Source organism: Narcine bancroftii, unplaced genomic scaffold (assembly GCF_036971445.1).
Source record: "Narcine bancroftii isolate sNarBan1 unplaced genomic scaffold, sNarBan1.hap1 Scaffold_725, whole genome shotgun sequence".
Lineage (NCBI taxonomy): Eukaryota > Metazoa > Chordata > Chondrichthyes > Torpediniformes > Narcinidae > Narcine > Narcine bancroftii.
Window position 1 is genome coordinate 2,727 of NW_027212231.1, and position 27,322 is coordinate 30,048.

At 48.1% G+C, this 27,322-nt stretch overlaps 1 protein-coding gene across 1 annotated transcript; it reads left to right on the forward strand.

Annotated features, from left to right (window-relative positions):
* LOC138751117 (leukocyte receptor cluster member 8 homolog) lies at positions 1–27,315 on the forward strand. The gene is given in 11 exon segments (XM_069913187.1): positions 1–134; positions 332–452; positions 454–518; positions 4,898–5,197; positions 5,673–5,781; positions 5,783–5,814; positions 24,654–24,939; positions 25,123–25,224; positions 25,746–25,814; positions 26,093–26,222; positions 26,402–27,315. Coding segments are annotated over 11 exon segments (1,602 nt in total). The 5' UTR covers positions 1–9; the 3' UTR covers positions 26,665–27,315.
* Positions 27,316–27,322: the final 7 nt, after the last annotated feature.

Below are 27,322 nucleotides of genomic sequence, written 5' to 3' on the forward strand. Positions count from 1 at the left end.
GATTGGACAATGACTCTCTCCCTTGTGATGGCAGAGGCGCCAGGCTCAGGGACGGTAAAGTTCCACATCCAAGCCCGTCCATACGGGGTCGGGCTGGCTGATGGAGAACAGAAGGGGCACAGATTCTCCGAGAGGTACTGGCTGTGGGCACACCACACACACTCACCCGAGCTCTCCCGCGCCAATCCCCTCTCCCCCTCTCTCTCTCTTGCCCTCTCTCTCTCCCTCTCTCTCTCTCTCTCTCTCTCTCCTCCGTCTCTGTGATCAACCAGCTCTCTGCTCCCACTCCTCTCTCTGTGACTGACCAACCCTTTCTCCCCACCCCCCTCAGTGCCTCGCCGACCAGGCCAGACAATTGGCCACAGGCCATGAAAGAGTACGTGCAGAGATGCTTCACGGCGTGTGAGACAGAGTTGGACAAGGACCGCACTGAGAAGTTGCTCAAGGATGTTTCTGCAGGCCCGTTTGCAGGATGGTTCAGCCTACACTATCGACTGGGGCACTGAGCCCCTCCCCGAGTGAGTACTGGCAACGCCTTCAGGGCTTTCTCCATTTCCCCGATACCTGGGGACCGTCCAACACCTGGGATCCATCTGCTGTCTCACTGGACTCCCGGGGTCCATCTGCCACCTTTCCCGGGTCTGCCCTTTGACCAAGATTCGGCACCCTTCCTGGGGTCCACTCACACAAGCCAGGACCCGTGCTCCATCCCCCTCTCGTCCCTCACTCCCGAAGATGTTGCCCCACCCAGGTATGGTCACACTTGCATGCCTCCCCAGAGTTCATCCCATTGCCCTTACTTGAAATTCGTCTTCCCTTTCTCCGGGTGAAGTTCTCTTATGCCAACCCTCACCCCATCCCCCAATCCCATTCTTTCCACGCCCCCGAGGGGACAGTGGTGTTGTTCGGAGGACATTTATGCACCCCCCAACTGATTTAACCGACACCATGCCAGAACTTTTGTCACCTCCAGCATGCTGGGGCAGACAGAAGAAAGGGGGAGGGGTGTGCCAGAGCCAGGAGAAGACTGAGGGAGAAGAGAGGGGCTGCAGAAGCTGGGAGGGGGTGGGTGTGGACGGGGCAGAGGTGGAGGGTGGGAGGGAGTTGGGTGGAGCACAAAGAGGCTCACCTGAACACTGGGGTGGCAACAGGGCTTCTACTGCAGTGTGAGGTAGGTGTCTGAGTGCTGTAACGAGGCTCTGTCTCCCTCCCTCTCTCTGTCTCCCCCCTTCTGTCTCGTCTCCCCCCTTCTGTCTCGTCTCCCCCCTTCTGTCTCGTCTCCCCCCCTTCTGTCTCGTCTCCCCCCCTTCTGTCTCGTCTCCCCCCCTTCTGTCTCGTCTCCCCCCCTTCTGTCTCGTCTCCCCCCCTTCTGTCTCGTCTCCCCCCCTTCTGTCTCGTCTCCCCCCCTTCTGTCTCGTCTCCCCCCCTTCTGTCTCGTCTCCCCCCCTTCTGTCTCGTCTCCCCCCCTTCTGTCTCGTCTCCCCCCCCTTCTGTCTCGTCTCCCCCCCCTTCTGTCTCGTCTCCCCCCCTTCTGTCTCGTCTCCCCCCCTTCTGTCTCGTCTCCCCCCCTTCTGTCTCGTCTCCCCCCCTTCTGTCTCGTCTCCCCCCCTTCTGTCTCCCCCCCTTCTGTCTCCCCCCCTTCTGTCTCCCCCCCCTTCTGTCTCCCCCCCTTCTGTCTCCCCCCCTTCTGTCTCCCCCCCTTCTGTCTCCCCCCCTTCTGTCTCCCCCCCTTCTGTCTCCCCCCCTTCTGTCTCCCCCCCCTTCTGTCTCCCCCCCTTCTGTCTCCCCCCCTTCTGTCTCCCCCCCTTCTGTCTCCCCCCCTTCTGTCTCCCCCCCTTCTGTCTCCCCCCCTTCTGTCTCCCCCCCTTCTGTCTCCCCCCCTTCTGTCTCCCCCCCCTTCTGTCTCCCCCCCTTCTGTCTCCCCCCCCTTCTGTCTCCCCCCCTTCTGTCTCCCCCCCTTCTGTCTCCCCCCCTTCTGTCTCCCCCCCTTCTGTCTCCCCCCCTTCTGTCTCCCCCCCTTCTGTCTCCCCCCCTTCTGTCTCCCCCCCTTCTGTCTCCCCCCCTTCTGTCTCCCCCCCTTCTGTCTCCCCCCCTTCTGTCTCCCCCCCTTCTGTCTCCCCCCCTTCTGTCTCCCCCCCTTCTGTCTCCCCCCCTTCTGTCTCCCCCCCTTCTGTCTCCCCCCCTTCTGTCTCCCCCCCTTCTGTCTCCCCCCCTTCTGTCTCCCCCCCTTCTGTCTCCCCCCCTTCTGTCTCCCCCCCTTCTGTCTCCCCCCCTTCTGTCTCCCCCCCCTTCCGTCTCCCCCCCTTCCGTCTCCCCCCCTTCCGTCTCCCCCCCCTTCCGTCTCCCCCCCTTCCGTCTCCCCCCCTTCCGTCTCCCCCCCTTCCGTCTCCCCCCCTTCCGTCTCCCCCCCTTCCGTCTCCCCCCCTTCCGTCTCCCCCCCTTCCGTCTCCCCCCCTTCCGTCTCCCCCCCTTCCGTCTCCCCCCCTTCCGTCTCCCCCCTTCCGTCTCCCCCCCTTCCGTCTCCCCCCCTTCCGTCTCCCCCCCCTTCCGTCTACCCCCCTTCCGTCTCCCCCCCTTCCGTCTCCCCCCCTTCCGTCTCCCCCCCTTCCGTCTCCCCCCTTCCGTCTCCCCCCTTCCGTCTCCCCCCCTTCCGTCTCCCCCCCTTCCGTCTCCCCCCCCTTCCGTCTCCCCCCCTTCCGTCTCCCCCCCTTCCGTCTCCCCCCCTTCCGTCTCCCCCCCCTTCCGTCTCCCCCCCTTCCGTCTCCCCCCCCTTCTGTCTCCCCCCCCTTCTGTCTCCCCCCCTTCTGTCTCCCCCCCCCTTCTGTCTCCCCCCCCCTTCTGTCTCCCCCCCCTTCTGTCTCCCCCCCCTTCTGTCTCCCCCCCCTTCTGTCTCCCCCCCCTTCTGTCTCCCCCCCCTTCTGTCTCCCCCCCCTTCTGTCTCCCCCCCCTTCTGTCTCCCCCCCCTTCTGTCTCCCCCCCCCTTCTGTCTCCCCCCCCTTCTGTCTCCCCCCCCTTCTGTCTCCCCCCCCTTCTGTCTCCCCCCCCCTTCTGTCTCCCCCCCCTTCTGTCTCCCCCCCCTTCTGTCTCCCCCCCCTTCTGTCTCGTCCCCCCCCCTTCTGTCTCGTCTCCCCCCCCCTTCTGTCTCGTCTCCCCCCCCTTCTGTCTCGTCTCCCCCCCTTCTGTCTCGTCTCCCCCCCCTTCTGTCTCGTCTCCCCCCCCTTCTGTCTCGTCTCCCCCCCCTTCTGTCTCGTCTCCCCCCCCCTTCTGTCTCGTCTCCCCCCCCCTTCTGTCTCGTCTCCCCCCCTTCTGTCTCGTCTCCCCCCCTTCTGTCTCGTCTCCCCCCCTTCTGTCTCGTCTCCCCCCCTTCTGTCTCGTCTCCCCCCCTTCTGTCTCGTCTCCCCCCCTTCTGTCTCGTCTCCCCCCCTTCTGTCTCCCCCCCCTTCTGTCTCCCCCCCTTCTGTCTCCCCCCCTTCTGTCTCCCCCCCTTCTGTCTCCCCCCCTTCTGTCTCCCCCCCTTCTGTCTCCCCCCCTTCTGTCTCCCCCCCTTCTGTCTCCCCCCCTTCTGTCTCCCCCCCTTCTGTCTCCCCCCCTTCTGTCTCCCCCCCTTCTGTCTCCCCCCCTTCTGTCTCCCCCCCTTCTGTCTCCCCCCCCTTCTGTCTCCCCCCCTTCTGTCTCCCCCCCTTCTGTCTCCCCCCCTTCTGTCTCCCCCCCTTCTGTCTCCCCCCCTTCTGTCTCCCCCCCTTCTGTCTCCCCCCCCTTCTGTCTCCCCCCCTTCTGTCTCCCCCCCTTCTGTCTCCCCCCCTTCTGTCTCCCCCCCTTCTGTCTCCCCCCCTTCTGTCTCCCCCCCTTCTGTCTCCCCCCCTTCTGTCTCCCCCCCTTCTGTCTCCCCCCCTTCTGTCTCCCCCCCTTCTGTCTCCCCCCCTTCTGTCTCCCCCCCTTCTGTCTCCCCCCCTTCTGTCTCCCCCCCTTCTGTCTCCCCCCCTTCTGTCTCCCCCCCTTCTGTCTCCCCCCCTTCTGTCTCCCCCCCTTCTGTCTCCCCCCCTTCTGTCTCCCCCCCTTCTGTCTCCCCCCCCTTCTGTCTCCCCCCCTTCTGTCTCCCCCCCTTCTGTCTCCCCCCCTTCTGTCTCCCCCCCTTCTGTCTCCCCCCCTTCTGTCTCCCCCCCTTCTGTCTCCCCCCCCTTCTGTCTCCCCCCCTTCTGTCTCCCCCCCTTCTGTCTCCCCCCCTTCTGTCTCCCCCCCTTCTGTCTCCCCCCCTTCTGTCTCCCCCCCTTCTGTCTCCCCCCCTTCTGTCTCCCCCCCTTCTGTCTCCCCCCCTTCTGTCTCCCCCCCTTCTGTCTCCCCCCCTTCTGTCTCCCCCTCCCCCCCTTCTGTCCCCCCCTCCCCCCCCTTCTGTCTCCCCCCCTTCTGTCTCCCCCCTTCTGTCTCCCCCCCTTCTGTCTCCCCCCCTTCTGTCTCCCCCCCTTCTGTCTCCCCCCCTTCTGTCTCCCCCCCTTCTGTCTCCCCCCCTTCTGTCTCCCCCCCTTCTGTCTCCCCCCCTTCTGTCTCCCCCCCTTCTGTCTCCCCCCCTTCTGTCTCCCTCCCCCCCTTCTGTCTCCCCCCCTTCTGTCTCCCCCCCTTCTGTCTCCCCCCCTTCTGTCTCCCCCCCTTCTGTCTCCCCCCCTTCTGTCTTCCCCCCCTTCTGTCTCTCCCCCCCTTCTGTCTCCCCCCCACCTCTCTGCCCTCCCCCCCACCTCTCTGCCTCTCCCCCTTCATTCTCCCCCACTCTTTCCCCCCCCCCCTCCCCCCATTGGTTCCACTCCCTTCCTTTCTCCACCTCACTTCGGTCTCATCTCCTTCCTTTTCTCCACCTCCCTTTCTTTCTTTCCATTCCTCCTGTCCCACACCACCATCCCCATAGCCTTAACAAGGAGCAGGCCCCCAGCCCCCAGAAGAAGAACCGGTGGGAGCTGCCCTCGGCCACAACCCACCGAGCGACCCTGTGCTCCAGCCCGTCCCAGCGAGTGGCCCCATCCCCATCAGCCCACCGGAGTGGAGGGGGTGGCTCCAGCCAGCGTTCCCGGGGCAGCAGTCACCCCTCCCGGTTTGGTTACCGCAACGTCTTCACCCGGGACACCAGCTCCTCGTCCAGCGCCGGTTCACGAGATTCCAGCCGGTCGCGGTCAGTTTCCCGATCTCCACACAGACGGCGCCATCGCAGGTGATCTTGCTCCACTTGGTTGTCCATCCCTGAATTTGTTGCCCAAGTCCGTGTCCTGGTCTTTGCATAGGCGGCGCCACCACAGTTGAGATTGGTCCTACCTGTCTGTCCATCCCCCCAGTTGGTTTCCTGGTCTCCATACTAATGGCACCACTGCAAGCAAATCTTGCCCCAGTCTGTCCCTGAATCCATTCCCCCCCACCGTCCATGTCCCAGACCCCACACGAGTGGCGTCACCACAAGTGATTTTGTTTTCCCTGAACCGTCTCTTCCCCCTCACCCCCAACCTCATGTGGCATTCACTCCCTTTCTCTCTCTTCCCTACTTTCTGCCTCCCTGCTTTCTCTCACTCCCTGCCTTCCCACTCTCTCCCCCTTTCCTCTCTCCCTCTCCCCCTTCTCTCTTACTTTCCCTTTCTCCTACTCACACCCTCCATCCTTTCTCTTCCCCACCCCACCCTCCTCCTCCACCACAGCGGCTCCAGCTCCGACTCGGACAGCAGCTCGTACTCCAGCGGAGATAACCGGCTAGGACTCTGCAAACCTGCCCCCAAAGGCCGTGGTCGGGGTCGGTCGGACCGGTCCCCGGGGTAGGGGACGCGGCCAGCGCAACCGAAGGTGAGTGGGGTTGTGGTTTCGGGGCCTCCGGGCGAGATTTTAGAGTTGAAGAGCCGCAAAGTAACACTGCAGCTCTGTGAAACTCTGTTGAGAACACACTTACAATATCCCGTTCATTTCCTAGTTGCCTCATTACAGGAAGGATGTGGAAGCTATGGAGAGGGTGCAGAGGAGATTCACCAGGATGTTGCCTGGATTGGTGAACATGTTCAAGTCAAGGTTATCCACAGATTAGATATTTTTTACGATCTCAATTACATCGATCTCAGAGGACTGATAAGAGTTTAATTGATGTAATTTTTATTTTACAATCTTTATATAATACCTAATATGTTGTTAGGATTAAGAGAGGCTCCCTCAGATAAAATTTAAAAGGCTGGGAACAGGACCTACAGCTCTTAATTTCTGAAATATAAACTTGAAATGTAAATTTAAAATGGTTAATACCTCTTCTTTATGTGCCCCCCACTCTCTCCTACATAGGGCTCACATGTCCAAAGTCAAAATATCTCGTTTTTAGGTGGGTGTATCTCCTTGTTGTGATAAATGCACCAATGGGGATGCTTCATTAATTCATATGTTCTGGACATTCAGAGTCTTAAGAAATATGGGATCGAAGTATTTCCAACTTTCTCTGCACTTTCTAAAGTTCATTTTAAACCAAATTTCCTAACTGCCTTATTTACTACTGTTGGAGAGAGTGGCATAACTTTAACGGCATCTGATCTGCACATATTAGCTTTAATTTCTCTGATGGTTCGGTGGGCACCGTTACTCAGACAGAGGGATGTTACCCTGCCTCACCACGTTCAGTGGCCACGTGACGCCATTTAGAGAAGATTCGATGCCAAATTTATAATTTGAATGTAAATTTCCAAACACCATGGGTACCCTTTTTGAGTTACTTTTATGATCATTGATTTATTATGAAGGTAGAAATGTTGACCCATGAGGTAATTTATCACTCTGATAAGAATTTTGTTGTTTTTTTTGACCAAATAGCATTATTACTCGTTGTGGGTTTAGATTTTCCTTTTTTATAACAAAATATCAATATGTAGTGGCGGCTACACTGCTTCTGCAATAACACACACAACCAGACGGGTTGAGCTCAGTGAGCAGACTAGTTTATTCCAGGCTGCTGGGCTGCACTTATACTCCCAGCCCGAAGCTGGCTGAGAACCGCGCTGGAGGGCGCTGACGTTTCCCGGGTGTCACATGGTCCCCCAGCACGGGTTTCTGAGCCCTGTGCTGGAAGGAAGGGAAACCCCCGACGGCGCCATTTTGGCCGGCTGCCCTGCCACGTGGCTTACAAGTGGAGCCACGTGTGAGGTACATTGACGAACTCACCAGGTAGTGCCAGTGGCGCATCGTAGACCAGCTCAGCTGATGACGCCTGCAGATCTTCCTTGGGAGTGGAGCGGATGCCCAGGGGCACCCAAGGCAGTTCGTCTGTCCAGTCGGGACCGGTGAGGCAGGCCATGAGCGCCGACTTAAGGTGGTGGTGCAAAAGTTTGACCAGTCCATTGGCCTGCGGGTGGTAGGCCGTGGTGCGGTGTACCTGGATCCCCAACCTGTTGGCGAATTGTGCCCAGAGCGCAGATGTGAACTGGGCACCTTGATCGCTGGTGAAGTGAGCCGGGACGCAGAGCCGGGTGACCCAACCATGCAACAGTGCTCGGGAGCAGGAGTCACTGGAGACGTCTGGCATTGGGATCGCCTTGGGCCAGCGAGTGGTGCGGTCCACCACCGTAAACAGGTAATGGTTGCCCCAGGAAACGGATAAGGGCCTGACAATGTCCATGTGAATGTGGCTGAACTGTTCCCGTACGTGCTCGAACTCCTGTACGGGTGCCCTGGTGTGCCTGTGCATCTTGGACATTTGGTAATGGGTGCATGTTCTGGCCCAGACCGTGATCTGTTTCCGCAGCCCATGCAATACGAACCATTCTGCCACCATCCGGACCGTGGACCTGATGGACGGATGTGAAAGGTCGTGGATGTGATAGAAGACCTGCCTGTGCCACTGCTGGGGAACCACTGGCCGTGGGGTGCCCAAGGAGATATTGCACAGGATGGTGCCTTCACCACTCGGAGTCGGGAGGTCACGGAACTGCAGGCCGGTGATTGCGGTCTTGAAGGCCCTCGTTTCCTCATTATCTTCCTGGTCCCGGGCAAGCTGGTCGAAGTCGAGGCCGGGCGTCAGCGCGCAGATGGCCGGTCACGAGAGTGCATCGGCAACCAAATTGTCCTTCCCTGCTTTGTGCCGAATGTCGGTGGTAAACTCCAACACGAAGGAGAGGTGGCGCTGCTGGTTGGCCGACCAGGGATACTTTGCCATCACAAGTGCCTGGGTGAGGGGTTTGTGGTCTGTAAAAATGGTAAAAGTCCTCCCCTCCAAAAAATAGCAGAAATGCTGCACTGCCAGGTACATGCCCAGTAACTCGCGGTTGAAGGTGCTATTCTTGCATTCCGGTGGGCGGAGCAGGCGGCTGAAGAATGCCAGCGGCTTCCAATGTCCATTCACCTGCTGCTCCAGGACACCACCGATGTCTGTAGCAGAGGCATCGACAGAGAGTGCCATATACAGGTCGGCATGTGGGTGGGCGAGCATGGTGGCCTTTGCCAGGACGTCCTTGGTTGCCTCAAATGCGGTGCAGGCTTCTGGGTTCCAAGCGAACGTCTTGTGCTTGCTGCAATGAGGGCGAACAGCGGCTGCATGATGTGCACAGCTCCCGGAATGGAGCGGTTGTAAAAGTTGACCATACCCGCAAACTCCTGCAGCCCTTGAGGCTGTCTGGGCGTGGGAACTCCCTGATAGCAGCGACCTTTGCAGCGGCGGGCGTGGCTCTTTTGGCCATGATGGTATGGCCCAGGAACTGCATGGACTCTTTCCCAAACTGGCACTTGGCTGGGTTGATGATAAGGCCGAAGTCGGGCAGCCAGGAGTAAATGGCACTCGGTGTTGCGCCCGGTCCTTGCTAGCGACGAGGATGTCGTCCAAATAAATAAAGACGAAATCCAAGTCCCTGCCCACAGAGTCCATGAGGCGCTGGAAGGTCTGAGCGGCATTCTTTAGTCCGAACAGCAAGCGCAGGAATTCAAACAAACCAAAGGGGGGTGATGATGGCCGTCTTGGGTATGTCCTCAGGGTGCACCGGGATCTGGTGATATCCACGCACCAGGTCAACCTTGGAGAAGGCCCTCGCACCATGAAGGTTGGCCATAAAGTCCTGGATGTGAGGGATGGGGTAACGGTCAGGAACGGTTGCCTCACTGAGCTGTCAATAGTCTCTGCAGGGACACCAGCCGCTAGAGGCTTTCGGAACTAGCTGGAGCAGTGATGCCCATGGGCTGTCGGACCGCCGAATGATCCCACTCCAACAGGTGCGAAACTCCTCCTTCGCTACCTGGAGGCGAGAGCCGGCATGCCTTGGCGTGAACTGGCAGGCCCTGGGTGGGGATGTGGTGGAACACCCCATGGCACGGCGAGGCAGCGGAGAACTGTGGCTTGAGGAGTGTTGGGAACTCGTCCAAGATCTGCTGGAACTTGTCTCTGGGTGTGCTGTTCATGGCCATTGCGGTTGCTTCGAGCGGGAGGCGTCAAGTCAAACGGCCTGGAAGGTACGGGCGTCCACAAGCGCCTACCTTGAATGTCCACCAGAAGCCAGTTTGCGGGAAGGAAGTCTGCACCCAGGATGGCAGTTGGAAGGGACGAGACAGTGAACCTCCATGCGAAATTCCGTTGGCCGATCTGGAAGTGGACTGTCTTATCTCCATACGTCCAGATTGCTGTTGTGTTGGCCGCATGGAGGGGAGGTCCACGAGGTCGGTTCCTGGATTCGGTGGCCGGGATGAAGCTGATCTGGGATCCAGTGTCAACGAGGAACCACCGGCCGCTGACTGAGTCCCGCAGGTAGAGAAGGCTGTGTCCTTGGCCAGCCGCCGCTGCCATTAACAGCGGCCAGCCTGGTTATTTCCCTGGAACGAACAGGGCTGATGACACTCCAGGACTTGGCTCTCCAGCGCTGGTGGTAGAAGCAGAGGCCTGAAGCGGATGCTGTGGCCTTGGTTATGCTCTTGGGGACCGGGTGCTCTACCACAGCACTAGGGGCGGGCTTGGCTCGGGTCAGTGAAGCTCTGAACCAGCAGCGGGCATATGTTCGAGGAAGATGTGCTTGAAAAGTGGGCAGTTGGTGTGCTCACCCATGAGCGCGAGCATCTCGTCCATCAGTTCCATCGGGGACTTGTCCCCCAGGGTGTCGAGGTGCAGCACTCGAGTGGCACGCTGGTGTCTGGATAGTCTGAGGGACCCGGTAAGCACTCGCTTGGTGGTCTCGTACTTTTCCTCGATGGGTGGGTGCTGAACAAGGTGCAGCACACGTCTGGCAGTGGCCTGGTCCAGGGCAGCGCCACATGGTAGAATTTGGTCGTGTCGGACGAAATCTGGCGGAGTTCAAACTGGGCCTCCACGTGGCCAAACCAAGTCTCCGGGTCCTGAACCCAGAATTCAGGCAGTTTTACGGCTATAGCGCTGATTCCAGGCTCACTCATGATGGGTTCAAAGACATTTAAACCAGTCAGGGTCACCAATTGTAGTGGCGGTTGCACTGCTCTTCCAATAACATACACGACCAGATGGTTTGAGCTCAGTGAGCAGACTAGTTTATTGCAGGCTGCTGGGCTGCACTTATACTCCCAGACCTGGCTGTGAACCGCACTGGAGGGCGCTGACATCACCTGGGTGTCACGTGGTCCTCAAGCGCGGGTTTCTGAGCCCCGAGCTGGAGGGAAGAGAACCCCCACCCTAACGACGCCGTTTTGGCCAGCTGCCCCGTCGTGTGGCTTACAAGCGGGGCTGATTCGTTTGCCTTGCGATGAGCCGCCACAAATACATATAATCTTTTTGATTAAAATGTGGGGAACCTTCAATGAAATGATGTGTAATATTATCATTTTGAATGTTTCTGCATTTTTAAAATATTATTGAGCTTAATTTTAAAAAAATACACACCTATTAATCCATAAGTAGTTTGAAATATAGGACAGACAATTTGTACTTCTCAAATAATAATTAAATCTTTCTTAGTATAAGATTTGCAAAATATCTCAAAATTTAAAAAAAGGGAAAATAAGAACCTCCCTTCCCCCCCCCCCCCAACCGATAAATCAAACCCCTCCCTCTAAACAAGGTCAACTTACATATATGTTATACTTAGGAAACGAAAGACAACATTCAGAAACCAGACAGCATTATTTAGTTCATTAAATTATGGTAATACTCCATGAACAGGCCTCATGTCTAATAAAAAAATACACTTTCACATCTTTCACATTGTATCGGATTTTTTTTTCTCAACTTAGGAAGGTCTTGACCACCTGTAAACATTGAGTATGAGTAGATAGAGTACTATCTTTCCATTTCATCTCCCTATTGATGAGGTAATGCCTTGTAATTATTTTTCAGATGTCTATGTCTAAACTTTCTGATTAGCCATGGATTTCTGCAACAAACATTTTTGATTTACTTTTTGACTTTCAGCTTTCTCATAGTGGCTGAATATCAAATATTTGTTGTGATCTGATGGACTTGAGCACAGCTTCATTGGTGAAGTGTAAGAGTGATTGGGAGCATGATTTGGGCTTGCCACTCAGATGGGGACTGGGACACTGTTTTAAACGTGACTAATGTGTCCTCCTTCTGTGCACGACATGGTTGGTTGCAATAGAGCACTTATTTCAAAAGTTAAAACTAGCTCGCTTTTGGATATCAATCCATTATATTCAAGACATTGGTGAGGCCAAGTTTGGAATATTGTGTGCAGTTCTGGTCTCCAGATTGTAGGATGGATATCAATATGGTCGAGAGGGTGCAAAAAAGCTTGACAGAAATGCTGCCTGGATTGCAGTATCTTGAATGCGGAGAAAGAGTCGACTGGGACTTTATTCATTGCAGCGTAGAAGGTTGAGAGGGGATTTGATAGAGGTGTTTAAAATTATGAAGGGAATAAATAGGGTAGATGTGAATAGGCTTTTCCCCTTGAGGGTAGGGAAGATTGGAACAAGGGGTCATAAGCTAAGGGTTAGGGGCAAAACTTTAGAAGTTACACAAGGGGAAGCTTCTTCACTCAGAGAGTAGGGGCTGAGTGGAATGACCTTCCGGAAGACGTAGTTGCAGCATGGTCAATTCTGTCATTTAAGAGGAGACTGGATGAGTACATGGATGTGAGGGGGTTGGAGGGTTATGGGAGCGAGTGGGTGGGACTAGGAGTTCACTTAGATCGGTGTGGACGAGAGGGCCCAAGATGGCCTGTTTCCGTACTGTAATTGTTATATGGTTATTATGTGAGAAATGTGTAAAATTTCTGAGGCTTAATTGATACATGCTTTGGACTTGCCCTAGTTTAGAAGATATTTGGAAAAATTATTTTCAAACTTTTATTAGTTAGTTTTGGGTCAAACTAGAACCTTGTCCGTTAATTGGCTCTGTTTGGTTTTTCTCAAGATGAGGAAATAGTATTGACTTCATCACTTTTACCTCATTGATAGCTGGACGGACGGACTTTATCCTTTTACCTCATTGCTGCATGGACGGACTTTGTCCTTTTACCTCTTTTTTTATTTTTCACACTATAAACCATATTGACCAAGATACATACAGACATTTTTCTTCTTAAATATATACAGTGTTGTTTTCTCCCCCTTTTTCCCCCCTCCCATCCCTCCCATCCCTCCCTCCCTCACTCCCTTCCCCATTTATTTAAAGTTCAATCTATGATACATTAAACGCTTAAACAATGTTGTCACTTAATAAAAATAAACAAGAAATTTTACTGAGTCAGTTCTTTGCGTTATCTTCTCCTTCTGTCATTTTAGGTGGTGGAAGTCCATGGTAGGATTTCTCTATTGTATTTCATGTATGGCTCCCATATTTGTTCGAATATTGTGATGTTATTTCTTAAATTATATGTTATTTTTTTCTAATGGAATACATTTATTCATTTCTATATACCATTGTTGTATTCTCGAGTTGTCTTCTAATTTCCAGGTTGACATAATACATTCTTTTGCTACAGCTAGGGCTATCATAACAAATCTTTTTTGTGCTCCATCCAAATCGAGTCCAAATTCTTTGTTTCTTATATTACTTAGGAGGAAGATCTCTGTTTTTTTTGGTATATTGCTTTTTGTGATTTTATTTAATATCTGGTTTAGATCTTCCTAAAATCTTTCCACTTTCTCACATGTCCAAATTGCATGAATTGTTGTTCCCATTTCCTTTTTACAGTGAAAACATCTGTCTGATACCTTTGGGTCCCATTTATTTAACTTTTCAGGTGTGATGTATAGCATGTGTATCCAATTATATTGCATCATGCGTAACCTCGTGTTTATTGTATTTCTCATAGTTCCGGAGCATAGCTTCTCCCATGTTTCATTCTTTATGTTTAGATCTTGTTCCCATTTTTGTTTAGGTTTACCATTTGTTTCCTCATTCTCCTTTTCTTGCAGTTTGATGTACATGTTTGTTACAAACTTTTTAATTATCATTGTGTCTGTAATGACATATTCAAAATTGTTTCCTTCTGGTAACCTCAGACTGTTTCCCAATTTGTCCTTCAAGTAGGTTTTCAGTCGGTAGTATGCAAACATTGTATCGTGAGTTATATTTATCCTTCATTTGTTCAAAGGATAATAATTTATTTCCTGAAAAACAATTTTCTATTCTTTTGATCCCTTTTCTCTCCCATTCTCTAAAGGAAAGGTTATCTATTGTGAAAGGGATTAGCTGATTTTGCGTCAACATTAGTTTTGGTAGTTGGTAATTTGTTTTATTCCTTTCTACATTAATCTTCTTCCAAATGTTGAGCAGATGATGCAATACCGGTGAATTCCTACGTTGTACCAATTTTTCATCCCATTTATATAGTATATGTTCAGGTATCTTCTCCCCTATTTTATCTAGTTCTAATCTGGGCCAATCTGGTTTTTCCCTTGTTTGATAAAAATCTGACAGGTATCTTAATTGTGCGGCTCTATAATAATTCTTAAAGTTTGGTAGTTGTAAGCCTCCTTGTTTGTACCATTCTGTTAATTTATCTAGTGCTATCCTCGGTTTCCCCCCTTTCCATAAGAATTTCCTTATTTTTTTTCAATCCTTGAAGAATTTCTGTTAGGTATATTGGTAATGACTCAAATAGGTATTGTATCCTTGGGAAAATATTCATTTTAATACAGTTTATCCTTCCTATCAGTTTTAGTGGTAAGTCTTTCCAATGCTCTAAGTTGTCTTGTAATTTTTTCATTAATGGATGGTAATTGAGTTTATATAGATGGCCGAGGTTTTTATTTAGTTGTATACCTAGGTATCGCATTGCTTGTGTTTGCCATCTAAATGGCAATTCTTTCTTAAACTTTGTGAAATCCGCATTATTCATTGGCATTGCTTCTATTTTGTCTTCTATCCCTTCGTTTTCAGTTTGATATAGTTGCTCGTAGAATTCCCTGAAGTTTTCATTGATCTCTGTTGGATTATATGTAATTTGTTTGTCCTTTTTCCTTAATGCCAATACCATTCTTTTAGTTTGTTCTGTCTTAAGCTGCCACGCTAGAATTTTGTGCGTTTTCTCTCCTAGTTCATAATATTTCTGTTTTGTCTTCATTATGTTCTTCTCCACCTTATATGTTTGTAGTGTTTCATATTTTATTTTTTTATCTGCCAATTCTCTTCTTTTAGTTGTATCTTCCTTTATTGCTAATTCTTTTTCTATATTTGTTATTTCCCTTTCCAACTGTTCTGTTTCCCGATTGTAGTCCTTCTTCATCTTAGTTACATAACTTATTATTTGCCCTCTGATGAACGTTTTCATTGCGTTCCATAGTATAAACTTATCTTTCACTGATTCTGTATTTATTTCAAAGTACATTTTAATTTGTCATTCAATTAATTCTCTAAAATCCTGTCTTAAGTAGCATGGAGTTTAATCTCCATCTATACATTCTTGGTGGGATGTCCTCTAGCTCTATTGCCAATAACAGGGGTGAGTGGTCCGATAATAGTCTAGCTTTATATTCCGTTTTCCTAACTCTCCCTTGAATGTGGGCTGATAACAGGAATAGGTCTATCCTTGAGTATGTTTTATGTCTACCCGAATTTTCCTTTGGGTGTTGTTTCCTCCATATATCCAAAAGTTGCATTTCTTGCATCGATTTAATTATAAATTCGGTTACTTTGTTCTTTCTGTTAGTTTTTTTTCCAGTTTTATCCATGTTTTAGTCCAAATTAAGGTTAAAATCCCCTCCTATTAGTATGTTCCCTTGCGTATCTGCTATCTTCAAAAAGATATCTTGCATAAATTTTTGATCTTCTTCATTAGGTGAGTATACATTGAGTAAATTCCAAAATTCTGAATATATCTGACATTTTATCATTACATATCTCCCTGCTGGATCTATTATTTCCTCTTCTATTTTGATTGGTACATTTTTATTGATTAATATAGCTACTCCGCTGGCTTTTGAATTATATGATGCTGTTGTTACATGTCCTATCCAATCTCTCTTTAATTTCTTGTGTTCCACTTCAGTTAGATGTGTTTCTTGTACGAATGCTATATCAATTTTTTCTTTTTTCAGTAAATTTAACAGTTTCTTCCTTTTGATTTGGTTATGTATTCCATTAATATTTAAAGTCATATAGTTTAACATAGCCATTTCATACTTTGTTTATCTTTCCTTTCCGTTTCCTCATCACCACCTTCCCTTCTTATCCATTTTTGCTTTCTTTTTTTGAACACATTATAAGACATTTCTAAAACATAAAATATTTCCACTATTCTCATATCTAAAATTCCTTTAACCCCAATAGTCCCTCCCCTTTCTGAGTTTCCCTTTGTCCCTTGTCAGGCAACCACATCTCCCCTCTCCATTTGGATTTGCGAATCCGCTCGCAAGCGTCAACTGATTTCACAGTGACTGTAATTCCTCCCCACCCAGCCCACCCCCAGAAAAGATTTTAATCTTCATATATAACAAAGGTCACTATCTTAATTCCCTCCTTACTTCCTTTCTTCCCTTTCTTTCCCTTCTTAGTTCTTACCTATACTCTATTTTTTATATATACACATATATATATACACACATATACATATATATACATATATATATCTATATATATCTATATATATTTATATATATAGATATACATATATATCTATATATATCTATATATATATATATATATAGATATATATAGATATATATATATATACCTACATACACACATACATATAGTTTGTTGTCATTTTTGTTCTTGTTACATCTCTTCATCTCTCTGTCTGTTTTGTAGTTGTTCTGCAAATTTTCATGCTTCTTCCGGATCCAAGAATAGTCTGTTTTGCTGCCCTGGAATAACTATTTTAAGTACTGCGGGTATTTTAACATAAATTTATAACCTTTTTTCTATAGGTTCGTTTTTGCTGCATTAAACTCCTTTCTCTTCTTCAGGAGTTCAAAACTTGTATCTGTTTTTTTTTTTAAATTTTTTATTTTTCACACCATAAATCACAATAGCCATGATATACACTTTTTCTTTTCCACACATTTACAGTGACTTTTTCTCCCTCCCCCCTCCCTCCTCCCAAGCCACCCCCCCATCCCCCCCCCTCTCATCCATTTTAGTTATACAATCTAGGTTGCATTAATTCAGTTAGACAATGTTGTCATTCAACAAAAATACACCAGAAATTCTACTGAGTCCATTCTTTTCTTTTCTTCTCCTTCCATCAACTTAGGTAATGTTTGTTCCCGGTAGGTTTTCGCTATTGTATTTAATGTAAGGCTCCCATACTTGTTCGAATATTTCAATATTATTTCTTAAACTATATGTTATTTTTTCTAATGGAATACATTTATTCATTTCTATATACCATTGTTGTATTTTCAAATTATCTTCCAATTTCCAGGTTGACATAATACATTTTTTTGCTACAGCTAGGGCTATCTTAACAAATCTTTTTTGTGCATCCTCCAAGTCAATTCCAAATTCTTTATTTTTTATGTTACTTAGGAGAAAGATCTCTGGATTCTTTGGTATATTGTTTTCTGTTATTTTATTTAATATCTGATTGAGATCATCCCAAAATTTTTCTACTCTCTCACATGTCCAGATTGCATGAATTGTTGTTCCCCTTTCTTTTTTACATCGAAAACATCTATCAGATACTGTTGGGTCCCATTTATTTAACTTTTGCGGTGTAATGTATAGTCTGTGTAACCAATTATATTGTATCATACGCAGCCTCGTATTTATTGTATTTCTCATCGTTCCAGAGCATAACTTCTCCCATGTTTCCTTTTTTATCTTTATATTTAAATCTTGTTCCCATTTTTGTTTAGTTTTACCATTTGTTTCCTCATTTTCCTTTTCTTGCAGTTTAATATACATATTTTTTATAAATCTTTTGATTAACATTGTATCTGTAATCACATATTCAAGGTTACTTCCCTCTGGTAAACTCAAGTTGCTTCCTAATTTATCTTTCAAGTAGGATCTCAGTTGGTAATATGCCAGCGCTGTATCTCCCGTTATATTGTACTTATCTCTCATTTGTTCAAAGGATAAGAATCTACTTCCTGAAAAACAATTTTCTATTCTTTTAATCCCTTTTTTTTCCCATTTTCTAAAGGCAAGGTTGTCTATTGTAAAAGGGAGTAGCTTATTTTGCGTCAATATTAGTTTTGGTATTTGGTAATTTATTTTATTTCTTTCTACATGAATCTTCTTCCATATATTGAGGAGATGGTGTAATACTGGAGAAGTTCTATGTTGTACCAATTTTTCGTCCCATTTATATAATATGTGTTCAGGTATCTTTTCCCCTATTTTATCTAATTCTAGTCTCGTCCAGTCTGGTTTTTCCCTTGTTTGATAAAAATCTGATAGGTACCTTAATTGTGCGGCTCTATAATAATTTTTGAAGTTTGGCAATTGTAAGCCTCCTTGTTTATACCATTCTGTTAATTTGTCTAGTGCTATCCTCGGTTTCCCCCCTCTCCATAAAAATCTCCTTATTATTTTCTTTAACTCTTTGAAGAATTTTTCTGTCAGTTGTATTGGCAATGCCTGAAATAAGTATAGTATCCTTGGAAAAATGTTCATTTTAATACAGTTTATCCTTCCTATCAGTGTTAGTGGTAGCTCTTTCCAATGCTCTAAATCGTCCTGTAATTTTTTCATTAGTGGATTGTAATTGAGTTTATATAATTGGCCTAGATTTTTGTTTATTTGCACACCTAGGTATCTTATTGCCTGCGTTTGCCATCTGAATGGGGATTCCTCCTTAAATTTTGAGAAATCCGCGTTATTCATAGGCATTGCTTCACTTTTATTTACGTTTATCTTGTATCCCGACACTTCTCCATATTCCTTCAATTTCTTATATAGTTCTTTTATTGATAGTTCTGGTTCTGTTAAGTACACTATCACATCATCCGCAAACAGACTGATTTTATATTCCCTGTCTTTTATTTTTATTCCTTTTATATTATTATCTCTTCTTATCGATTCTGCTAGTGGTTCTATAGCTAGCGCAAACAATAATGGTGATAGTGGGCATCCCTGCCGCGTTGACCTGCTTAAGTTAAATTGCTTTGATACATGTCCATTTACTGTCACTTTCGCTAACGGTCCCTTATATAATGCTTTAATCCAATTAATATACTTCTCCGGTAAACTGAATTTTTGCAATACTTTGAACAAGTAATTCCATTCTACTCTGTCGAAGGCCTTCTCTGCGTCTAAAGCAACTGCTACTGCCGGTGCTTTATTTCCTTCTACTGCATGAATTAAGTTAATAAATTTACAAATATTGTCTGTTGTGCGTCTTTTTTTGATAAATCCAGTTTGGTCTAAATTTACCATTTTCGGTACCTGTTCTGCTAATCTGTTCGCTAATAGTTTAGCTATTATCTTATAATCTGTGTTTAGCAGAGATATTGGTCTATATGACGCTGGTGAGAGTGGATCTTTCCCTTGTTTTAGTATCACTGTAATTATTGCTGTTTTACATGAATCTGGTAAGTTTTGTGTCTCATCAATCTGGTTGATTACATCCAGGAGGGGCGGTATTATTAGGTCTTTAAATGTTTTGTAGAATTCTATTGGGAGTCCATCCTCTCCTGGTGTCTTATTATTTGGTAAATTTTTTATTATCTCTTGTATTTCTACTGTTCCAAATGGTTCTGTTAATTTATTTTGTTCCTCTATTTGTAGTTTTGGTAGTTCAATTTTAGTCAAAAATTCATCTATTTTCCCTTCTTTCCCTTCGTTTTCGGTTCGGTATAATTGTTCATAGAATTCTCTGAAGTTTTCCTTAATTTCTTTTGGATTATATGTAATTTGTTTGTCTTTTTTCCTTGTTGCCAATACCATTTTCTTAGTTTGCTCTGTCTTAAGCTGCCATGCTAGGATTTTGTGTGTTTTTTCCCCTAGTTCATAATATTTCTGTTTTGTCTTCATTATATTCTTCTCCACCTTAAATGTTTGTAATGTTTCATATTTTATTTTTTTATCCGCCAATTCTCTTCTTTTGGTTGTATCTTCCTTTATTGCTAATTTTTTTTCTATGTTTATTATTTCCCTTTCCAACTGCTCTGTTTCCTGATTATAGTCCTTCTTCATCTTGGTTGCATAACTTATTATTTGCCCTCTAATGAATGCTTTCATTGCGTCCCATAGTATAAACTTATCTTCCACTGATTCCGTATTTACTTCAAAGTACATTTTTAATTGTTTTTCAATAAATTCTCTAAAATCCTGTCTTTTAAGTAGCATGGGGTTTAATCTCCATCTATACATTCTTGGAGGGATGTCTTCTAGCTCTATTGCCAATAACAGGGGTGAGTGGTCCGATAATAGTCTAGCTTTATATTCCGTTTTCCTAACTCTCCCTTGTATGTGGGCTGATAACAGGAATAGGTCTATCCTTGAGTATGTTTTATGTCTAGTCGAGTAGTATGAGTATTCCTTTTCTTTTGGGTTTTGTTTCCTCCATATGTCCACAAGTTTCATTTCTTGCATTGATTTAATTATAAATTTGGTTACTTTGTTCTTCCTGTTAATTTTTTTCCCCGTTTTATCCATATTTGGATCCAAATTCAGATTGAAATCCCCTCCTATTAGTATGTTCCCTTGCGTATTAGCTACCGTCAAAAAGATATCTTGCATAAACTTTTGATCTTCTTCGTTAGGTGAATATATATTAAGTAGATTCCAAAGCTCTGAATATATCTGACATTTTATCATAACATATCTCCCTGCTGGATCTATTATTTCCTCTTCTATTTTAAATGGCACATTTTTGCTAATTAATATAGCCACTCCTCTTGCTTTTGAATTATACGATGCTGCTGTTACATGTCCTACCCAATCTCTCTTTAATTTCTTGTGCTCCAATTCAGTTAAATGTGTTTCTTGGACAAATGCTATATCTATTTTTTCCTTTTTCAGTAAATTTAGTAGTTTCTTCCTTTTAATTTGGTTATGTATTCCATTAATATTTAGAGTCATATAGTTCAGCGTAGCCATTTTATATTTTGTTTATCTTCTCTTTCCGTTTTTCCATCATTACCTTTCCTCCTTTTCCATTTCTGTTTTCTTATTTTCAACTCTTTACCAGACAACATTCCTACAACATCCAACATTTTCCTTATTCTCCTATTTCTATCTTCTTTATTCCCAATCTCCCCTTCCCCTCCTGAGTTGCCCTTTATCCCTTGTCGGACAACCACATCTCCCCTCTCCATTTGGATTTGCGAATCCACTCGCAAGCGTCAACTGATTTTGCAGTGACCGCTCTTTTCCCCCCACCCAGCCCCCCCCAGAAAAGATCAAAACTTATATCTGGATAGAAAAAAATTTTTTGACCCTTGTATTCCAGTGGTTTTTTTGTCTTCTCTTAATTTTTTCATTGCCTTCTCCAATATATTTTCTCTTGTTGTATATCTTAGGAATTTTACTAGAATGGATCTTGGTTTTTGTTGTGGTTGTGGTTTAGGGGCTAATGTTCTGTATGCCTTTCTATTTCCATTTCTTCCTGTAATTCTGGTCTTCCTAGGACCCTAGGGATCCATTCTTTTATAAATTCTTTCATATTTTTGCCTTCATCATTTTCCTTAAGCCCCACTATCTTTATATTGTTTCTTCTACTATAATTTTCCATTATATCTATCTTCTGAGCTAACATCTCTTGTGCCTCTTTAACTTTTTTATCAGATTCTTCTAATTTCTTTTTTAAGTCATCTACTTCCATTTCTACGGCTGTTTCTCGTTCTTCCACCTTGTCTACTCTTTTTCCTATCTCTCTCATGATCATCTCTAATCTATTCATTTTTTCTTCTGTACATTTTATTCTTTTTATTTCACTGAATTTTTGTGACTGCCATTCTTTTACTGTTTCCATATATTCTTTAAAAAAAAAATATATCCATGTACTTGCCCTTCCCTTCATCTTCAATTTCTCTGTGTTCTCCTCCTCTTCTTCTGAGTCCACTCCAGGATCTGTGTCCTTTACCTCTGTCTCTTCTGGTTTTCTTGTTGGGTTGTTTGTTTTATTTTGTTGGGTATTTTTGGTCTTCTTATTTTTATTAGAAGTGTCTTGGTGTTGGTCTTCTTCCTCTGGGCTGGTCATCTGTTGTTTCTTTGATTTCTTATTTTTATTCGATTTCTTGTTCTCGTTATTTTCTATGTTTTCCTCTTGCTGTTGTGTTGTAGTTCTCTGTTTCAGCTGTGGAGATCGACTCCTCAGCTGGTCCCCCCTCCCGTCAGTGTTATTTTTGCCTTGCGCATCACGCATGCGCGAATCGTTGCGCATGCGCGGTTGCGCACTTTTGTTTGGCTCCGTGAGCCATTTTTGTAGTCCCAAGTTCAGGGTTTCGACTGACCTCATGGAGCGGGATTCTCTCTCCACGGCGGTCCTCCTCGTACTGGTAAGGCCTTCACCTTCTTCTTCTGACGTCCTTCCTTCTTCTTCCTGTTGTTTTTGTTTTTTCTTTCTTCGCTGCCATTTTCTCCACACTTTTACTTTCACTTTGTTTTGGTTTTTATGTTTGTGTTTTGGTTTTTGTTTTTATGTTTCTCTATCTTTTTTTAACTTTTCTGGAGAGGGCTGGAGATCCCCTACCGGCCATTACTCCATCACGTGACTCCTCCTCCTTTTACCTCATTGATAGCTGGATTGTCGGACTTTGTCCTTTTACCTCATTGATACCAGGACGGACGGACTTTGTCCTTTTACCTCATTGATAGCTGGACAGACGGATTTTGTCCTTTTACCTCATTGATACCAGGACGGACGGACTTTGTCCTTTTACCTCATTGATACCAGGACAGACGGACTTTGTCCTTTTACCTCATTGATACCAGGACGGATGGACTTTGTCCTTTTACCTCATTGATACCAGGACGGACGGACTTTGTCCTTTTACCTTATTGATAGCTGGACAGACGGACTTTGTCCTTTTACCTCATTGATAGCTGGATGGATGAACTTTGTCCTTTTGGATGTGAAATTTCAATGTTAATAAAAATAGTGATAAAGAAAGATAGGTTAACGGAGCTTGTGGGGGGTGGGGGGGAGAGCTTTTCTGAGGATCGCTGCTCAAGACCCAATTGTGACTGAAATATTTGGCTTGAGAAAAATGGTCATTGGCCCATTTCCTTTGGAACCGGGCACATCATGAATCAATGAGGGATGATTAAAACGGCGGTTTTCAAACTTTTTCTTTCCACCCACAGACCTCCTTAAGCAATCCCTTACTAATCACAGATGGCACAGGGATTACTTAAAGTGGTCTGTGAGTTGAGACCCACTGGCTTAGATAAAGTGGACAGCCAGCACCTTTTTCCAGGGTGACTGTGGCAAGCACCAGAGGACATCTGTTTAAAGCAGTTTATTTTCCTTAACCTTACTAACCATAGCGCACCTAAGGCATTAACCGGCTCGTCCCACTTTCTCCAAGTTAAAGGGAAAGCCATGAGTGCCCATAGCACCTGAAGCAATCCATGCTGCAAGCCAACACAGGCAAGGCCCCTCAACTCTTATTCCGCTACATCGATGACCACTTTAGTGCTGCCTCATGTACCCATGATGAGCTCGTTGACTTCATCCACTTTGCCGCCAACTCCCACCCCAGCCTAAAATTAACTTGGTCCACATCTAGCAACACATTCCCCTCTCTGTCCCCATCTCAGGAGACAAGCTCTCAACAGACATCTTCTGTAAATCCACCACCTCCCTCAGTTACCTCGACTGTACCTCTTCTCATCCTTCCCCGTAAGGATTGCATTACATTTTCTCAATTCCTCTGTCACATCTGCACCCAGGATGAGGACTTCCAGGCTGGATCATCAAGATGTCGTCCTCCTTCAAACAATGTGGCTTTCCCTCCACCACCATCAACTCAGCACTCACCCGCATATCCTCCATTACCCATACATCTGCCCTGGCCCCCACACACAACACGGTCAGGATTCCTCTTGTTCTCACCGACCACCCCACCAGCATCCAACACATCCTCCACCATTTTTGCCACCTACTACGTGATCCCACCACTAGACACATCTTCCCCTCTCCTCCTTCTACAGGGACTGTTCCCTCCATGACTCCCTTGTCCACTCCTCCCTCCCCACCAGTCATCCCCTTTGGACCTACCCCTGTGATTCCAGGAGATGCTCCACTTGCACCCACACCTCCTCCCTCACCACCACTTGGGACCCCAAACAGTCCTTTCAGATGAGGCAACACTTCCCTTGTGAATCTGCAGGGGTCATCGACTGTGCCTGGTGCTCCCACTGTGGTCTCCTCTACACCGGAGAGGCTGGACACAGACTGGGAGATCGCTTTGTCGAGCGGCGCAACTCTGTCCGCTGCAATAGCGTGGATCTCCCAGTGGCCGCCCATTTCAATTCCCTGTCCCATTCCCTTGCCGATCTGTACGTCCACGGTTTCATGCTCTGCCAGGCTGAAGTCACCTGTAAATTGGAGGAACAACATCTCAATCTTCCGACCGGGGACCCTCTAACCAGATAGCATTAACATCAACATCTCTGGCTTTCGTCGACCTCCCCACCCCTGCTTCTGTCCTCTCTCCTTTCCCTATCTCCTTTCGCACAGACATGATAAATTCTCATCTCGTCCTTTATCATATAACCATATAACCATTTACGGAGCAGAAACAGGCCATGTTGGCCTTTCGAGTCCGCACTGGTTCACTGATTTTGTGCGCCCTCTTCAGGCATTGGTCCCGGTAGATCTTCATTCAATAACGATGGGCGAATTCAATGCAGGTGGAATCAGATAATAGCAAAACTATGAGCAAACAGATTGGCTGTCTGTGTACCAAAAATAGTAAAACTTGACGAAACTGGATTTATTAAGAAAAGACAAACAACGTATCCAATTAACCCCCTTTTGTTGGTCTGGCTTCCTCCCCCATTGTTGGAATTCTGAGACTTCTGCCTTTTCTGATTTTTTTAACCTTGAATATGTGGGTCAGCACAAAATCGAGGGCCGAAGGGCCTGTAGTGTGCTGTTGTGTTCTATGTTCTGTCAGGGGTGGGCAATCTTTTAATTAGTTAGACACAGCAGAGTAACATGGCATTTTGGTCCATGAGTTTGTACCGGGGATGTCGGTTAACTGGGCAGCCCAGACTCGTATCTATGTGAAGAGAGAGAGGGGGGAGCAATGGGAAAGGAGGGGGAGAGATCACCTCTCTCTCTGGCCCCCCCTCCCTCAGGAACTCTCCCTCCATCCTCTGACTTCTGCCTCTCCGTCCCCAGGGACTTTGAGGGAACACTGGGCGGCAGGAAAGGCCGCCGCACTCGCCGCCAGGGCCAGCTCTCGCCACCAGACGACCCGGAGAAGGAGTACAAGAAGCAGAGGAGGGCGGCTCGCTTCCAGCATGCAGCGCCCAAGCGGCTGGGGGCCGTGGAGGCCGGAACCGGGGCGGGCTCTGAGCCCCTGGACTGGGAGCGGATCCAGACTGTTGGCACCTGCCAGGAGGTCACCAAGCGCTACCTGCGGCTAACCTGTGCACCGGACCCATCCACTGTCAGGCCCGTGCCAGTGAGTATGGTGGGCAAATCTAACTGGGTGGTCTCCCCTCCAGGAAACTCCCGCAAAGTTCCACTTCACCCTGTTCCCTCTCCCCGGTGAGGGTCTACACTGCAAGCAGGGGGAGGGCAATCACTGACCCGGGTGGGAGGTGGAGTTCGCATGGACCACTGACCCTCTTCCCCCACCCCCCAGGTGCTGAGAAAATCTCTAGCCATGGTGAAGACCCATTGGACGGCGAACCAGGATTACGCATTCGCCTGTGAGCAACTCAAAGCCATCCGGCAGGACCTGACGGTGAGGAGAGGGAGGTTGGGGGTGTGGGAGAGGGTAGAGGGACAGGGAGGGAGGGATTAGAAGTGGATGGGGGAGGGAGGGGTGGACAGGAGGGAGGGGCTGAGAGGAGAATGAGGGCATGGAAGAGGTAGAGGAACAGGAGGAAGGGATGGGGAGAGGAGGGAACGTGGAGAGGAGGGATGGATGGAGGGACAGGCTTAGGGGAGAGCAAGGGAGAGGTGAGGGGGGGAGTGGAGGGTTAGAGGAGGGGGATGGGGAGGAGGACTGCTTTCTGATGGGGAAGGGGTTGGGAAGCTGGAGGAACGGAGAGAGGGATGGGGGTTTGGGGAGGACAGAGAATCGGGGTGGGATATTTATCAGGAACTGGGGAAGTTGACGTTAATGGCGATGGTTTGGAGAGACCTGGGCGGAACACAAGGTGTTGATCCCAGACTGACCCACCTCATCCCTCCATTCTCAGTCTGCACCCCTCACCCCCCTCTCCTTCTGACCCCTGACTGAACTCTCTCCCCCCACCTCAGGTACAGGGGATCCGGACGGAGTTCACGGTGGAGGTTTACGAGACGCACGCCCGGATTGCGCTGGAGAAGGTGGGGTGTCGTCGGGGAAGGATGGGACATGGGGGAGGAGTGAGGGTACGTGGCATGGGGATGTGGAGAGCAGGGATGTTGCATCCAAAGGGTCTGGGGAGGTCTGGGATTGGGGCTGTGAGATATGGGGGAACTGAATAAGGTGTAACAGGGTTGATCCCGGGAAGGAGAGGGAAGAGTGTTAAGATACCCTGGCAAGATATCGAGATGTTGCCTGACACTCTGTCTCTTTCCCCTCCCTCACCCCCGTCTATCTCCACACCACCTCCCTACAACAGGGCGACCATGAGGAGTTTAATCAGTGCCAGGCTCAGTTGAAGTCACTGTACGCCGAGAACCTGCCAGGAAACGTGGGCGAGTTCACTGCCTATCGCATCCTCTACTACATCTTCACCCAGAACTCCGGAGGTAGGGGACGAGGGGTGGATCTCTTCAAACGGGTTCACACTCTTCACTTCGCACGCGCGCGCACACGCACACACACACCAATTGGTGCATCCCTGCCACCCCCTCGGTCTCCGACTTCACACTCCCGCCATCCCCCCCCCCTCTCCCTCCCTGCTCCTCTAACTCCTGTCTCCCGACAGACATCACCACGGAGCTGGCCTTCCTGAGCCGGGAGCTGAAGGAGGATGTGTGCGTGTCCCACGCCCTGGGTCTGCGGGCAGCCTGGGCCCTATGCAATTACCACCGCTTTTTCCGTCTCTACCGTGTGGCACCCCGCATGTCCGGCTACCTCATCGAAAAGTTCGTCGATCGGCAGAGGAAGGAGGCACTCAAAGCCATGCTGAAAACGTACGTCGCCCGCCCGAACTCCTCGTGGACTCGGTCCATTCGCCCCTCAGCATAAACTACGCCTCCCCTTGCACTCGGTGGACCCTGTCTGTTCCCCCTGCACTTCACCCGTTTTTACCCTCCGTACACCCCATCCGTTCCCCCTCCTCCCCGTGGACCCCGTCCGTTCCCCTTCCTCCTTGTGGACTCCTAAGTTCCCCCCGCCCCCCCACTTCCCTGTAATGCCTACCTGTGCCCCATCACTGGAGTGGGGGAACAGTTCCTACCACCTCATCCAGGGACTTCTACTGAGACACCTCCCTCGCCCAACTCCTTCTCCAATCAGCAACCCTCTCCCCCTGTCAGGTCCCCTCACCTTGACAAGACCCGCACCCCTGTCAAGACCCTTCTGTAGGTGAGGTGGGAGGGGATAAAGGGCGGTGGAAGAACAGACTCACCCGTTGTGAGATTGGGGAGTGGGAACAAGGTGGGACCTGGGTCCAGGGAGTGAGGACACTTTTCTTCCTTCTCTACCCCCCATTCCCCTTCTCTCTCCTCATTCCCCCCCCTCTCTCTCTCTCTCCCCCCCATTCCCTCTCCCCCTCATCTCCCACTTCCCCTTTCCCCTCCACCACCCCCTTTCCCTCTCTCCCCTTGTTTTGGGAGCTGGATGGGTGGGGATAGTGGAATTTGTGGCGGTGATATTTGACAGCAGGGAAACCAGCTGAGAGCCA